The 17,265-nt window shown below is 43.0% G+C and overlaps 1 protein-coding gene, 1 non-coding gene and 1 pseudogene across 2 annotated transcripts; 2 read left to right on the forward strand and 1 right to left on the reverse strand.

The window, feature by feature from the left end:
* Positions 1 to 1,643: 1,643 nt before the first annotated feature.
* Positions 1,644 to 10,710, reverse strand: LOC147440490 (uncharacterized). Its single transcript, XM_086483306.1, has 2 exons — positions 10,126 to 10,710; positions 1,644 to 1,730 (listed from the first exon to the last, which is right to left on the reverse strand). Exons 1-2 carry the CDS (start codon positions 10,708 to 10,710, stop codon positions 1,644 to 1,646), a joined length of 672 nt encoding a protein of 223 aa, XP_086339432.1.
* On the forward strand, positions 7,388 to 7,506 carry LOC147440491 (U2 spliceosomal RNA; annotated as a pseudogene).
* Positions 10,711 to 14,334: 3,624 nt separating the features above from the next.
* On the forward strand, positions 14,335 to 14,532 carry LOC147440492 (U2 spliceosomal RNA). Its single transcript, XR_015184407.1, has one exon. It is a non-coding gene; the product is annotated as a U2 spliceosomal RNA (small nuclear RNA).
* Positions 14,533 to 17,265: the final 2,733 nt, after the last annotated feature.

Genomic DNA, 17,265 nt, shown 5'->3' on the forward strand with positions numbered 1-17,265 from the left:
ATTTGGGGCCGTGTCTTCGCCTGTCGAATTTCACTCCAATCTGAGTTGGTAACTCTAGCCTCCTGCAGTGCTGCCCCGAGCCTCGATCTGAGCTCTGATACCAGTTGAAGGAGTACGAGCGGAAGTGCGACGCGAGAGAGAGTGCGAGAAGAAGAGCACGACGATATGGTGAACTCGCTCTACTGTAATGTGTAGAGCATAGTGAGTTCTTATTAGGTTTTTACAAAAGAATATGTGTACATACCTGGCGGCCCGCCCACTTACCTGAGCAACCACATTGGGCTTTATACCCCAACAGGTATAATGGATATGTTGCTACTACTAATTAAGTTCACCCTCTATGATCTCAAAGTAGTCTCACAAAAATGCTCTCTTTAATTCTCGTAATTCCACTATTCTCAAAGTTCATAGGCCATTTCCATTATAGAGGATTATTTATATGAGCATTCTATGCTCATTCAGCCTTGTGCTACACATACTTCTATCTTGCACTCAATTGGAATTGTAGCACACTATGGTTTTGTTCTTATAGAAAATCAAGGAGAGATGGTGGAAACCAGTTCTTCTTAGTATTATTTGAGACTCTTAAAATGATACTAGAATTGATCATTTAGAATTCTTGCTATGGTTCTGAAAATTGGATGAGACTCCTAACTCTCCTAACCTAATGATGGTGAATTAAATGGGTATGTAGACCTATTTACTGGGACTTAACACATAGTTCTATCTTTCACTCACATTCGTTTCTAGCACATTATAGTTCTATTATAATGGCAAAACAAGAGACACGGTGGCAGCCACTACCTTGTAGGTATTCTTTTGGGCTTTTCCATTGTTAACCTCTTATTGCTCTAGTATTTTGAATTGGCTATGGTTTTAAGTCATTATGAAGTCTTTAATTGATATTAGAATTTGTGCTTTCCAAAACCTTACTATCCTCTTAAAGTTTTCACTTGATTTTTGACTTGATGATGGTGAATTAGATGGGTATTTTTACCTCCTTATGGGGAATATGCTAATGTGATTAATCAAAAGCGTGGATATTATTTGAGGAGCTAATTTGATTTGGAATTTTAAACATGGCACAAAATAGACCATAAGTTGGATGGATGTCTTGGTAATATGCATTGATCTCTCTTAATACTGTTGGGTATGCAAGCCCTTGTGCGTCTAGCCTATGGGAAACTCCCTTATAGCATGTAGGTGTAGGAGTCAGTTGGAGTCCGAGTTGTGCATGAAAATTTTTGCTTTACATATGTTTTAAGGTTTACAAGAATAATATCAAATCAACAATAGCGTGATTTCGGTTTTGAGTGTCAAATTCTCCTCTCTCTCTCTCTCTCTCTCTCTCTCTCTCTCTCTCTCTCTCTCTCTCTCTCTCTCTCTCTCTCTCTCTCTCGTTCTCTGCAAGCCTCGCTCCTAGCCATGGCACCCCAAAGGCGGCATCCCCCATAGCTTCAGCCTATCATCTAGTATCAGAGCCCGGGTGGGCCACCAAAGTAAGCAGGAGTGGAACTCTTGGCACTGTTGATGTGGTACAGGCGGATAGGCAATCCTCTCACAGGAAGCGCGCAGAAGAGCTGCTCATAGCCAGTGAGGTGTTTTGAAGAATCATGTGCAGTCTCAGACTCTCTAGGATATCATTACTGCCTAAACCCCTGCTCACGGTGCCATCCGCGTTGTGCGCGGTGCTTCAGAAGAGCCGGTTGATTACTGCAGAACCTTATTTTCTGTTTTACAAACACAAACCAAAGTTTTGATTAAAACTTTCCTTTGGAAGCTAGAGTTCACACATAGTGTGATTATCCACGGCTACAAATTCTCAAATTAGCCTTGGATGGTGATGCTAAAGAAAAGCATGAGAATGACTCCAAAAATTGAAGCTTCTCGAAAAAGAAAGACAATGGTGATTATTCAATGGTTTATCTTCAAGCTAGGTCTAGGACATGCTCAAATACATTAACGAATTCTACACATCTCACAAGAAGATCTCCTTTTGTGGAACGGATAAGCCGCGATGGATGTCAGCACAGCGAGAACTGACCTAACAAGATTTGTCAGCTCAGGAGGAAGCTCGACCCGCAGGTGCGTGGAAGCAAGTATAAGGTGTCAACCTACACTCGACCAACTCCTAACTAATTCCTACAAAGGTCTCTACCCAATGTCTAAGTCACAGCCTTCAAGAGTGCATAAGAGGAAACTTCCTACAACGCTTTCTAGAGCCTAACACCCATCAAACAATCTCGAAACACCACAGAACTTGAAGGAGACCCTACTCACTCCAGTAGATCGCTCTCCCTAAGGTCTATGAACCAAAAATCCAACCCAAAACACCCGGTGCAAAATCACATAGGATGTCTGGCCGAAATTTTTAGGTCTTTGTTTTCGAAATCTAAAGTGCCTAATGTGTAGCTCTACTCAATGTAAACGCATGGACATGCTGCAATGCAAAATCGGACAAAATATGCTCACCAAATAACCAGATGAAGCTCGTAGGAGGAGCTCGCAAAACCGGACCGTACTCGCGCAATGTAAGTATTGGTGGGTAGCTCTCGTCGGGAGCAACACGTTGCACTTCTCCGCACTCGATTCCGACCACCGGTGCACACGTAGCATCAAGAAGAAGATCTCTCTCTCTCTCGTACACAGTACGCTCACTCACAGATAGTATATTTTTCAAAATGACAAAAAGGTCCTCCATTAAGGTCAAAAAGTGGTATATATACCTTACAATTCTCAAACCCTAAAGTTCCAAATTAACCAACTACTCAATCTAACTACCAAAATTGGGATACAATCTGGAAACTTCCATTAAGCCCCAATATTTACAAGGTGAAAAACCGGGTTTCCTCAATAAATGAATAATTACAAAAAATGATAATCTTCCGAGTAGTCAGTTTCCGTGGGGTGTGTCTAGCTTCTAACACTCCCCCCTTCTTGCTCATGTCGTCCCCGACATGGCCGTTGAGCTGCTTCTTCATCGTATGGTTTCGTGCATTTTGATCAGAGATTCATATCTTGCATGTAGATTCATCATTGTTGGGCCGAAAATATCAGTGTTTACGGTGAAGAAGCCGGTGTAGAACGCTTCTTCAAAGTCCTGGAGATGATAGGATGGCAGAAACATTATCCTTTGATAAAACGCATGTATCACTTCCTTGGAAGCCTGACCAGAGAGATCATAGGCACATTTGTAAGTATCTTGGAAGGAGAAGATACTATCTGTCACCTGGCCTTGCTTGAATGTCTCAAATACTGCTAAAAGAGTTTTGCAGATTTTCTTCATCGTGATGCACGTAAGGTCAGGTGAGCCAGTGAACAATTTGATGGCGCCCGTTAGGGTTTTCACCATGTATTGGACACTTATTCTCTCACCTGCCTTCAAGCCCGGCAACTTAGGATAATTCAAACAAGTGGGTTGGCTCCTTTGTAATATCTCCTGGGCCTTCCACGTCCTGATCCTTGGTAGAGGACAAAAGCTTCGGTTGTCTCTGATGTTTTTGGGTGCCTCTACCAAATGGATTAGGTACTGTGGGTACTTCGTCAGCCATGCCTTCCTCCATTTTGGCCGAGAGTCAACTATTAACTAGTTTGTCATGTATATATAATTGATTAGCTTTGGAGTGCTCTTCATCATTGCTCGAGTGAATGTCGTGGCAATTGCTCTTGGAGGCATTCTGTACTTTTGTGGCCGCTTTGTACACATATGGAAGTATTGGTTGTACAATTGACTCATGATTGCCACTTTTGGGTTGGCAATATCTTCAAAAGTGTAGTTACCTTTCTTCTCAGTGTACACCTTGACATCATCTCTTCTTTTAGTTACACTATCCCCCTTGTTTGGGAGGTCTAGTGCATCTGCTACAACGTTCTCGATGATGACTATTATTGTGTCTGGCCTGCCTTGCATATCTGTAACTTTGGCCACGCCATTCTCTTTGATGGTCGTCACAAACTGCCACACTCTCTTTATGTCAATTCCGGCAGGTATAGCTTCAAAATAGTTGTGGAGATCAATCTTCTCCAAGTACACGGCCATCTTGCTTCTTACGAACTCATTGAGTTCCCACGATAGCATTGGTAGCTCGATCACATTCCCTTCAGTGTCTTTGAACACTCCTTGGTAGATCTTTAGGTCGTTGGACTCTAGCAGATCTTCTTGGATCCATGTGTTGGTGGGCTTTAGTGTTCCTTCTGGTATGGTGAAGGGCTCCACTTCTTCTAGGTAATCCTTAATGGTCGTTCTTTTCTTCTTTGCTGGTGACTTTGCGGCTGCCATAGATCCTGTTGCACTCAGTAGTCCGAAGTTAGCGTTTTTTCCATTTTAGCTGAGAAACTGAGTTTTAACTATCCAAATGACTTGAAAATTGAAAATAAAGCTTAAAAGGAACTCTTGAAACTGTGCATGTGCTCACAGTGTAATTCTGGCCAAAAATTTCTATTTAAACATCCTACGCGTAGGATGTCTTTTTCATCAGAATTGGGTGATACTTGACATGCTGGTAGTTCTTGGCCTATGGAACATGGCTATGTGCTTGGACATGGATTTGGGCATCAAAAAGTGGATTTTTTTGGGCTGATTCAGGCTTTAGGTCACAAATTGGGTAGAAAGTCTATAACAGGTAGCAAGCGATGTCCAAATGGGTTGAAAATTGATATATGGGCTCATTGCACCATGGTATTGGCTCCCATGATGTCACTCTTTGCACAGAAGGTCTAAATTATGCTGGAGAGATCCTACGCGTAGGATGTCTATTTCATCAAAATGGCATGGGATTTGTTCTGTGGGTAGTTCTTGGCCTATGGAACATGGCCATGCTCTTGGATTTTGATTTGGACAAGAATTGATGCTTGTAAGAGCCTGTGTAGTGTTTTTGGTCTCCAAAAGTGTATCTTGAAGGGGTTGGGGTTAAAAATGATTAAAATGGCTTCAAAATTGGTATATGAGCTCTTGAAGATGATGTGATTGGATCTAGAATGGACAAACATCCTCTGTAGGCAAAAAATGTCAAATAGACATCCTACGTGTAGGATGTCTACTTCACCAAATTTTGCAGGTGAGTACACAGATGGATTGGTTATGTGCTTGTGAATGTGTTGTGCAAGTTTCATGTGATTTGGACAAGATTTGGTAGGTCTAGGGCCCATTATTGCCTCTATGCCCTAACTTTGCATTTTTTCATGCATATGAGGTCAATTTTAGTCCAAATGCGATGAAGCTTGGTGGCTAGCATGTAAAGGTCATTCAGAAAATGTGTGTGATGAAAAATGTTGGGATCTGTGCCCAAAAATGCCCTTGAGACATCCTACGCGTAGGATGTCTCCTGATGATTTTTCTTATGGAATGTGCCACTAGTGCCTGCCCTTAGTCCCCTTGAGTCCCTTTTAAGCCTAATTTCAACAAAAAAGTCAAATGGATAGAAAGTAACTCCCTATGTGGACTTTAGAGCCTTCGAGCCGTTTTCTGACTTTTGAAGTGCTTTTCGGCGATGAAATTTCTTGATATTGGTCTTCATAGCTTCCCGATCCCTTGGGGATCCTTGCCGTATGATTTTTGTCGACTTTGGCTTCACGGGAGCTCCTTTTGGCAATTTGTCGCTCTAGAAGCACCCGTGGTTGCGTTTACATATCTTCGATGATTTGTGGTGGTCTACCACCATAGGACTTGGTTGTTGATGGTATAGGAAAGCTGCTCGTGAGGTTTGGTGGCAAACGGGCATGCGGTTTGGCCGCGAGAGCTATTTGACGCTTTGTGTGTCTGATGCCATTTCTGAAGTTTAGTGCCGCTTAGGGTCACTTTTTGGTCATGTGGGCCACATAGAAAAGTACTCCAAAATCTATTGAAACCATGAATGATGTCCTCCTAGACGGTGGGAGCCTCACAAATCATAAACAATGTTCTTCTAGAGGGTGAAAGACTCACAAATCGTCAATCTGTTTACCACCTAAAAATTTGTCCCCTCATCATCTACATCCATGGAGGTAGAAGCCTCCTTTCCATTTTGCTTTTTTGAGAGGAGCAAAGGCTACACAAATGATGCAATCAGATATCACTATCAATGGAAGCACAAGCGTGTTGTGTGGTTGAACAAGCAGTAAGAATAGGAGCAGTCCCACACCGAAATTCCAAACAGATACTCTTGGGCCTACACAACATCTCCACAAAGCTTGCCAATAGTCCACGGCTCCTCTGCAATCCACCATGCCATGGCTCTTTCGACGAAGATGAAGCTTGAGAATCATTGAGGAGATAACGTGTTATTGGCGAATATGTTGGTGGCTTCATACCCAAGATGTGAAACATTGGCACGCTCTTTATAATGAAACATGGTGGATGGACGGCCCTCTTCTGAATCAAAAATAGAGTAGAACTTTCATACATGTACATAAAAGTAAGCGTCACATAGTGAAACCATATATCACCTAAAGCAAGTTTCAAAAGATGTTACCTCAACTCTGTGTGTGTGTGTGTGTGTGTGTGTGTGTGTGTGTGTGTGTGTGTGTGTGTGTGTGTGTGTGTGTGTGTGTGTGTGTGTGTGTGTGTGTGTGTGTAGCTCTCTATGCAACCATACAAATCATGGTGCATAATAATAAAGCAACGATGCACATGTATATCAGCTCCTCCACATAACCTGTCAACCCATCGAAGAATATCTCCTAAAAGAAAACCAACAAAATTTTATGAGAATGAAAAATCAACAAAATCAATATTAAAAACCAAACTCACAATTAGTGGAAAAACAAATAAATTAAACAACAAACTATTGGAAACAAAAAAAACATACATGCACTTGAAGCCATAACAAGTAACCATCCTAAGTCTGCAAGTGCATTATGAGCCAAATGAACACTAGTACGAACATGCTCCTCCCTACAAAAATCCCATGGTGGTTGTGTGCCCGATGGATGATGCAAACCTCCAAAGGGAAAGAAGTTGACAAAACACCACCAATCTAAACTACCAAAATCGTAGAAAACTTTAGCCAAAACCATATTTTGGGCAAAAAGGCCATAAGTCTTTTGAAATCTTAAGATGTGCTAGGAAATAGGGCAAATCTAATCAATATCATCGTGTGTTGATGGAGTTAGTTGCCACATACATTAAGGAATATGTTTGATAAGTTTGTTCTAATTCTGTAAAAGAAGTTGGATCACGATTCATGTACCTTAGACTAGAAATCCAAATCACACACAAAGGGCAAGGCGGGAGGCGGAGGCGGGGCAGGTCGAGAGTTCTATAGACTTGTGTGGTTATAATGGCATCACGAACATAGTGTAAACACGGGCTTGGAAAGAATAGGAGTGCTACCGGAGAAGCAATCATCCCACAAGGCAAGGCGCAAGGCGGGGCATGTATAAAAGCCATAGGGGGCACTGTGGGGAGCTCATACCTTTCTTGGCCTTTTGGCTAAGATCAAGTGTAGTATCTGTTCTCATCAGATAGTAGATTTGCAGATTGAAGTTCCATCGATAATTATCGATAATTTGTCCAACAAAGTACGCTTATCATAATTCAAAATTGGGTATTTCCTGCATTTATTTCAAAGCAATTGCTAAATTTTCTTGGATTTGTGAAGACAGATGTGCGAGGACATGAGAAGAAGTAGATTTTGTAGAAGATTGGCTAAGCGGTGATTCCAACTCGGCATCAAAGTGCCTTGAAGGAGTTTTTGAAGGGCTCAAGAGGATGTTGCATGTTTGAACAACATTGAGAAAGCTTGGGTTGTTGCATCACCAAAAAGATGAAGATTCTAGGAATCGGCTCGTCTCGACAACGGTCATGGGAACTAACGCCTTCACACATACGTAGTGTGAGGTCGACTTCAACCAACCCCTGCAAGATCGATTGCAACTAGTTTGCCCTATTGTGTGGAGTCTTTTTCAACTCTACTACATCTGCAACTCACAACCATGGCGGTCACCATCTCCCCCAACTCTTTTGGTGGTGCCACATTTTGTCCCTTGCACGCTGCTCCACAACAAAAACCCTTGCATTCACACTTTGATAAAATCAAGTGATGCTCTTTTTTTAACACTCACGACCATTGGTCAACCGCCTGCCAAGCCCCAAGTGGACAATGATGCAAATATAAAACCCTATCTATACACCTACCCTTCTTTGGGTTGCCACTAGGTCTAAAAGCAAGCTTATTCCATTCTTATATTACCATACCCTCAGCTTGCTCATTAGTGGCTCCTCAAACACATTAAGGTTATCTAGCTTGAGGATCACTTCTTGATAACGATAAATATGGCAAATCACTCATCCCAAGCTTGCCAATTTATGTCATATTTATTGGTAAGAAGGACCTCCTTTTGGAACATAGCTTGGACTCACATCCAGGTTGTAGGTTTTTTTGTGCGAATTCAATAACATCCACCACTTGTAGGCCTTGTCTTTAAGTTCTAAACTCGTACTTTGGAGAGGGGAATACATCTAGAGTTGCACAGAGATGATGGTAGTGCAAAAAAGTATTCATCAAATCTTTATATCCTCTCCTTGTCTTCACCTCTATACACTGGCGGCTTTTAAGTCCTTCATCCATGATGAAGTTTTGTGGTTCCCGTGCCCTACGAGAAGAGATTCAAACGGTGGTGGTCTGCCATTAGTCCCTTTATTGGCCACAATGGGTTTTCGTGAGACCGATCCTTGGCAATCTGTATTATGAAATTGTTAACTAGCTGCATGAGCGTAGTTAAGTTGGCATCGATGGAGGAGAGCTTTCAATTCCTGGATATCAACGAACCCGCAATCGTCATGCAATCCAACCCGCATATCCTCCATGGCCACGTTGGTGTAGCCAAACTGTGTCGACCTATGGAAGTGCAAGAAGCCTAGGCATGGCAGTTTGCAGGCAAGTGACAGGGACATTGGGCAGGTATTTGATGGAGCTAAGAGAAAGGTACACCGAGATGGAACACTTGCTAATGAAAACTGCAATTGTTTCTTCCTATCATAGGGGACAGGAGGAAATGCTTATATCAGGTATGCAGGTGCTATGGAGTCTATGATATGGGATTTTGATCGAAGTGTCTGTAGGATGCTCTACTTGCCAGGGTATGTATGCTACAACATGTCCATTGAGAGCTAATGCAACTGAGTGCAGCTCAAGTCTCATGAATGTCGGAGTGCTCTCAACGGGGTTCTTTTACCCAAGGGCCACCGATATCTTAGATTCTTCTCATTGGCCGACCAATGGCGATGGATCTTGCAGAGAAAGCATACTTTAAAGTGCATGGAACAAAACGTGCAAAGCAGCCGACTATGTGACCAGTGATTATCAAGGGTCAATGTGGGAGTTTGGGGTGGCCAGCTAAAGGTATGAAGTGGAGTAAAGCTGAATCTTTTTAAAAAGATGGCTCAAGGTGGCAGACGGACGCGTGGGAACAATGCCAAGCTGAGGAATACAAAAGGAAAAAAAATGCTATTGCAAGGAAATGGCGGCGCTATTGCAAGTTAACTAGGGGGATTACCTTCATGGGCAGGGAAGAGAACTAGGAGTATGCATGGAAATGGAGCGCCATCTGTTTGGCAGGCCGTGAGCATAGGGGGAGTGGTGGGTTGCAGTTCATTGTGAAAGGGGCGCCACCTGGTGTTTGGGATGGGATCGAGCTAGCTATGGTGGATTAAAGAGAAACATAGCATCAATGTGTGAGTGTGTGTGTAAGCAAGGTTATCACTCAAGTGAATTAGGTTCCAAGATAGAATTAGCTTGGACTCATAAACATAATCTTGAGTATTGACTTAGCTTAGTACAAGCTCACCATAGACAAGCATGTAGTGCAAAATAGAGTTGTGTTTATTCATTCATGAAATGAGCTTTAAGTAGCTCTACAACCTTGCTCCATAGCATGTGGGATAAATCCACTCTCTTCTCCTTGACTCATACTTTAGGACAAAGCTCACACTTTACAATCCTCCCCTTGAGGTTTGGACTATGACAAGATACTGAAGATGCATGATCCACACAGGATGATAAGTTGCTATCCACACAGGAGGGTAATATCACACAGGCTAACAAAATCCACATAGGATGGTGATGTCCACACATAGGAAAAATCCACAAAGGATGGTGATATCCACACAGGATAATAAAATCCACACAGGAAAAAGTCCTCCCCTACAAGGCTGCATCTTAAAAATGGGTCTTCATAAAAGACAATGTTGCTCTCGTCTTCATCCTTTTTGTCTTCTACTATGTGAGCTGATCCTCTGTCAGGTCTCTTGCCTTCGTTGCTTCTGCTGTTGCTTCTACTGCTGCTGCTTTCTCCACTGCTACTGCCTCCATTTGAGTAGCACCGAGAAGGAGGGTGTCCCTTCCTATCACATTTGTTGCAAGGTTTGTTTGTGTAGCAGTCTTTCGCTACGTGTCCCATTCTTCCACATTCATAACACTTTCTTCCATTTGTCGATGTTGATGGCGAATGCCTTTCCCTTGAGGATGTTGCAATAAAAACTCCTCCTGATGAGGTTAGTGAACCTCTTTGCTTTCTTTCTTCTGCTTGGATTGAGTTGATGACATCTTGGAGTGGTGGTGCTGGTTCTTTTTCTTCAAGAATTGTGACTAAGTGGTCATAAGAAGGTGGAAGTGCACTTAATAGTATGGCCACTTTGTCATCTTCTGGTACTTCAACCTGGATGTAAGTGAGCTGCGTGACAATGCTCTTAAGCTTATTTATTAGGATAGCAATGTCCTCCCCTTCAATCATAGTAATTTTGTAAAGCTGTCTTTTAAGACTAACTTTGCTTCTTTTGGCCCAGGCTCCAAAATTACTTTCTAGGACATGCCCGGCATCATGTGCATGTGTACATTCATCTATGAAGTGCACATAATTGTCATGCAAGGAGGTGATGATGATTCCTAATGCTTGTTCGTCTTTGACCAAATTCTATGCACTTACTATGAGTGTAGATGCCCTAGTCTCGCCCTAGTGTGCACTCCATCGGGTTCGGCTTGTTGCTCTAAGGTAGTGCTGATGACAAACCACAAACATTTTTTCATAAGGTAACCTCTTAATTTCATTTGCCAGGTGTGAAACCCTTCCCCGTTGAATTTTTCTATTCCCTTGTCCCCCATTTGTGCTAATAGAGGGGTCTTAGCTTAGGAGACTCTCCTAGCCAGTGTCTTCCTCTTTACACGGTGCACCAATAAAGACAAGCGATATTTATTTGCAAGTTATTGTGCTTGGCTGCAAGATTCAATTTTAATGTCTTCTTAATAAAACTCTCTTAATGTGAAGTACCTCTTCACTCGAGGTGAAGTCACCCTTCATAGCCTTGAGTTCTTCTTTGATGACTGGAATGAGCCTTTGAAGTTGGCTTTGGATACCTTTGGAGGCTTTGAAAGCTCTGGTTTATTTGCCTTGGAGAAGCCCTTGAATCTTGGCAGAGTGCTTTGCTGCAGTTTGGTGGGAGCAAGCCCTTAAAGGGTCTCGGAGGCTTGAGGCAGCAAGCTTGTGAGACTGCCCCCTTGAGGGAGTTGGAAGTTGGCCATGGGAAGGTGAGCTTGATTGGAGCTCTTGAGGCCCGAGAGCAGTGTGGGAAGGGGGGCCCGAGAAGGGCGGACCCAAAAATGGTATCAAAGGATTGTTTGGAGCCTCGGTTGAGGTCCGCAATCGGACGGTGGGGGGCAGGCACTTGCGGCCGGTTGCTGGTGAGTAGTCAGTAAGGACCGTCGGATGGACGCGCGTAGCCGTCGGGTTTAGGCTTTGCAGCTGACCGGTGGTGGACTCGCCTTCAAAAAAGAATTGGAATTTACCGCCTGCCAAGAATCTGCCGGCCTTGCTCGCTTGAAGAAGTCCTTGTTGAACCCACAACCCTCCAAAGCCACACCAAATATGGTGTTTAAGCTAAGCCAAGGGGCCCATTGGGCTCCACGTGAGTAATAGGCCAAAAGGAGGATATTTCAATGCTCGGTTCTGCAGGGCTTCTCCCACAAAATACACACACACACACACACACACCTTATTTTAGTAAGGTTTTAGGGGATGAGGCTTAGGGGGTTCTCGAGCTCGGATTTGAGTGCTTGAAAGCTCTATGAAAAGCTTGAGATGAGCACTTCGGGATGAGGTGAGCAATGTGAAAAGGAAAATGAGTACACATAATTAATTGAAGAGGCAAATGACGCAAAAATTGACACAAAAGGGCAATCTAAAATGCAATACAAAAGGATGCTAATCCTCTCCCTAATCAAGTCTACCTAGCCATGGAGGGTGGTGGCCTCTTGGGTCTGCCAAGGACATGCCCACACATAGCTAGATTAGTGCTTAATTAGTGAGAGATGCAACTAGTTATGAAAAATCAATGGGTCGTAACAATAATTATGAAATGCTAATCAATCTAATGGAGATGCTAATAATTAACACACACTAACGCATAATGACAAATCTAGCTAGCATAACCTAAAGCTCTAATACCAAATGTTGGGGACGGGATCGAGTTAGCTATGGTGGATGAAAGAGAAACATAGCGTCAATGTGTGAGTCTGTGTGGAAGCAAGGTTATCACTCAAGTGAATTAGGTTCCAAGATAGAATTAGCTTGGACTCATAAACACAATCTTCAGTATTGACTTAGCTTAGCACAAGCTCACCATAGACAAGCATGTGGTGCAAAATAGAGTTGTTTTTATTCATTCATGAAAAGCTCTAAGTAGCTCTACAACCTTGCTCCACAGCATGTGGGATAAATCCACTCTCTTCTCCTTGACTCATACTTTAGGACAAAGCTCACACTTTACACCTGGTGGCCATGCAAAATAAAAGAGGGTCTAGTTTTGCATGATGAGGCCAGTTTGTTGAGGGGGGACCAATAGGAAGGTCGCTATTGGCCAGAGCAGAGCAAAGGGAGGTTTTGGTTTGGCAGAGGCGTCGTTTGCAGGAGGGCCTCTGGGTGTTGACGATGACTGCCATGAGGAGTGAGACCAACTGAGGGGCGTGAGCTGGGGCATGATAGCGCATGAGGGAAGGTCGATTGGAGGCCTCCATAGGGTCTGAAGGGGAGCACTTCGGGGCTGAGATGCCGTGAAAAGGAGGTCATCAAGGACCGACACCTGCAGGAGGAGGGCTACGGCCCATCAAGTTTTTTTTTGGCTGTGCTATATGAGAAAGGCCGCCAAGGGCCTGCTTTACAAGCAAGGCAAGGGAGCTGAGGGTTGGAGGGGAATCCCTTCAAGATTAAAAAAAGGAGAGCTTTGTAGGTTGAGGTGTTACAAGCAAGAGAAAAGGGGAGTCGGCCATGCTCTCTCGCTCACAATATGCCACCGCAGATTTGGCGGAAGCGACAACAAGGAGAGTGTTCTTTTGGGATCCATCATTGTACACTCCTAAATTAAAGCTAATTCTATTGACATCATGATATTCTCTATATCTTTTTCGGCGTTTGAGTAAATGTTCTCAATCTCTTTCTCACTATCATGTCAACCCATGTGTCAATTATGTGGGTTTCTCGTGTGGGAGAGGTGTGTAGACATGAGATATGAGCTTACATTAGAGTTCGTGCATGTCAAAGATCTTGAAAGGCTGTGGTAGAGCAGATGTATGCTAGAGGTCTTGAAAGCATCCACATATATTGGTCGACTTTGAGTTGCAGTTTTGTTGTTTCGATGATCCCTTCAACCCTTTCCTTCTCCCTTACAGAGCTTCTACTCAACATCACCTACCGAAGAAGACTCCCTAGCCTTTAGCTTAGTTATTGGAAGGATCAAAGATTGAGGGAGTGGCCACTGATGGCTTTTGTATGAAGGACACAAAATAAGACATAGCTTCAACCTCATGACCTGCACATTGGTGCCTATTCTCAGGGTAGATTCGTTCCTATTTGTGTGTGACACTTTTGATTGCCTCTTTTGACTCTTGCGTATAGAGAATAGAGGGCCTATGTTATGGATTGGCTTCTGCACAAACAGATGGCCTGATATTAAGCTACCAAAACTGAGCTTATCTCTTACAGCTCGTAGACTATGGCGGATGAGAGAGAGTAAGCAGCAAGCTGCCAAAAGGGAAGTGCTTATTACAAGGCCAAAAAAAGCGCACAGTCGAGAGCTCCGTTGGCATCATGTGAATAGCGTAGAAACCTTCAAGGATGGGTGCTCAGATAGTGTGCTATTCCGGGAGCTGTGCGTGTAAATAGAAGTAGAAAAGTTTGACGGAGAAGCAATGATCTGAGAGGGCAAGGCGCGCGAGGTGGGGCAGGCCGAGAGCTTTGCGTGGCATCACGAACAAATGCTTAGATAGTGTAAACACGGGCTTGCAAAGAATAGAAGAAGCAATTATCCCAGAAGGCAAGGCGCGAGGCGGGGCACGTATAAAAGCCATGCAGGCACTCTGGGGAACTCATTCCTCTCGGCCTTTTGGCTAAGATCAAGTGTAGTATCTGTTCTTATCAGTTTAATATCTGATACGTGGTCCATCGGGCCACACGATATTAACCTAATTTTTCTCACAGGGGTAGTCCCCTTCCGGAAGCTTGCTGCCCGGGGACTGCGCACGTCGCCTCTGTATTGCACTGCCTCACAGGCCTGGCGCACCCCCCTCCCAATCTCAATTGATAATCGATTCTCTGCCCGCCCACTGACAGTGATCTGCTTCTGGTGTATTGTGGTGAGATTGTTGCCTTGTTAGTGCCAAAAACCGGTTGGAATGGTGTCATAGCTTCGATCAATTCTTCTTCTACGGAGAAATACTATGGATTGTGACAGAGAATCGGATCATGAATGGGAAGTCATCCCACCTACAATTTTGTGTGATAAAGAACCCAACGGCAGGTGGATGCAAATGGCAGGTGAGCCAACCAAGAACCCAATGGAAGGTGGATGCAAATCCAACCAAGAGCCAAGCTTCAATGCATGCTCATCTCCTCTACCATGCTAATTACTAAGCTAAGCTATGCTAATATGAGTGATTATGTGAGGAGATGTACATCTTTCTCGTAAGATACTCCTTCTTCCTCTCAATCTACTCTCATACCCTACTAGCTCTCACCATCTTCGAAGGTGTGTGAGGTCTTGGGTCTGAGAACGGGGATAATTAAAGTTGTGTTTGCTAAGTGTTTTGCTTAGTGCATGAAGCTTTCATCTTCATTGCACTAGCTAGTCTTGAAGGAACTCAAAGAATTGTATTGTACAATGTGTTGAGCCAGCAGAGGATCACACCCACATTTTTGCTCACACCCATCATTTTGTAACCATTGATTGTAATAAATGTCTTTCCGACATTAATTTTGATTTGAGCCATTCATTAAGTAACGGGACTCAATTGAGTTTCCAGCTTGTAATCCCGAAGTAATTTCACCTGCTGATGTAAATAATTAGAGATGTTCTCACCTCCAAGGCTGAGGTATATAAGCCAAAGTTTTGTAACCTAAAAAAAGATTCAATTATTAATCAAAGTGAGTTTTGAGCGCCGTGACTGTGTCTGAGAGAGAGAGAGAGAGAGTCTTATCTTCCTGCTACGCGAGCTACGGGGCCGCCATTGGAGAAGCGACACCGCCATTGTGTTAGCAACGGTGAGAGCTACGCACAGATACCAAGAGTGCGCGCTATCGGCTTCTACGTGTGGTAAGTTCCTACGAGCTTCGGTGTGAGTTTTCTTCCAACTCGTGTGTCGGAATAGAGCGTGCAGCATATCTATAGAACCACAACGAGTAGAGCTACACATTAGTACCATCGGGGTCAAGTTTCGGTCACCTGTATTTTTCGGCCTGTTTTCATACGCGTTTTACCGCACGGAGTGGTTATAGGTTGATTTTTGCAGTTCAAGTCTTTAGGGTGTTGTTCTTACTAGTGTATAGACTTCCCCTTGAGTTTGAGATCGATTCGATGATTCTAGGATCCTGTTTCGTATAGCATTTGTTCGTAGTACGGATTTCAGTCATTGCGTATTTTAGAACTTAGATTTGATTTCCTTAGTAGTGATTGTCATTAGAAGGTCGTCGAGTAGGTGATTTGACACCCACCTAGTTGTTTCCATGCGCCTGCGGGTCAAGCTTCGTCCTCGTCTGACAAATTCTGTTGTTGGTTGAGTTCTCGCTATTTAGCTTCCGCTAGCGGCGTAACCGCCTTAACATTTGGCGCCGCTGCCGGGGACGAGAGCCCTAAGTAGGTGACCTTAGACTAATCCTACGAGGTGAGTCGTATAAACTACTTTGTATACTTTAGTTAGAAAAGATCTAGGAGTGGTGGACTCCGAAGGTCTCGCGAGATACTAGGAAGTGGGGTATTCCTGGGTCTTCCGTGTTGACAGTATTTTTAGTTTAGCTTAGATTAGATTGTTTTTGATGGTGTTTAAGTGGTTGTTGACATAAAAAGCATTTGCTACTCCTTGTGTGGTAGTAAATTCTCTTTATATTTTCAATTGCAAAAAAACCATTTTATGATTAGAAGTAGCTTAGGTAGGGCCTGATTTGATCCTGATCTAGAGCTATCAATTGGTGTTCTATTTGCTTGATGTGTTTGATTGCATGTTAGATCACTGAAAAAGTCTCTTTGGTAGTTGAAATATGCAATAAACAAAGTTCAGAAAAATTTTCTGTGTAACTGATTGTTGCTGAGCACTTAAAAGAGCTATTGGAAGAGTTCTGTGCTGAAAAAACTGGAAATCTGCAACTTTAGACATCATACGGTATGATGTCTTAGGACCTAAACAGAGACTAAAATTGAAAATTTGACATTGCCAGAGTGTTTAGAAAGGGGGGTTTTACCCTAAGATCAACTTAAAACAAGAGCATTAACACTCAAAGAAACCAAAAAAGACAAGTCGGAGTCCAAGAAACGCAAAGAATAGGAAATTTTGGATTCAAATCTTGTTTTTACATTCAAACCTGACAAAAAACACTTGAAACTCAATTATAAACATTGGAGAAGGCTTAAAAACCAAAATAGTCAAAATCTGGGAAAAAAGACATCATACGCGTATAATGTCTTTTGGCACATCCACTACTTATTTTTGAAATCTGACCTGACAAGATTGTTACAAACACTGTTGGAAGCATAAATATCAAGTTTGGACCCAAATTGATGAAAAAGACATCATACGCGTATGATGTCTTTGACCTAATTTTGGACATATTTTGATACTTTGCTAACACAGATCCATTGTAATAGCTGTCTAGAGGTTATATTTCAAGTTTCATCCCAATTGGATCACAATTGACCCAAAGAACAAGTCAAAAGCAGAAAATTGCCAAGAAAAGCCTGAACTAGCCATAACTTGCTCAAACAGAGTGCAAACTGAATTTTGTGAGTGAACAGAGCATAAAGGGGCCACT

The sequence above is a fragment of the Adiantum capillus-veneris genome, chromosome 15 (assembly GCF_014529385.1).
Source record: "Adiantum capillus-veneris isolate H3 chromosome 15, ASM1452938v2, whole genome shotgun sequence".
NCBI lineage: Eukaryota > Viridiplantae > Streptophyta > Polypodiopsida > Polypodiales > Pteridaceae > Adiantum > Adiantum capillus-veneris.

Bases quoted from the DNA above. Each gene is read 5' to 3' on its own strand.
- LOC147440490 (XM_086483306.1), bottom strand. From the start codon at position 10,710: ATGATTGAAGGGGAGGACATTGCTATCCTAATAAATAAGCTTAAGAGC. The intron at 1,731-10,125 runs GTAGGGGAGGAC...TTTGTAAAACAG, and splicing joins CATTTTTAAGATGCAGCCTT to AAAATAAGGTTCTGCAGTAA.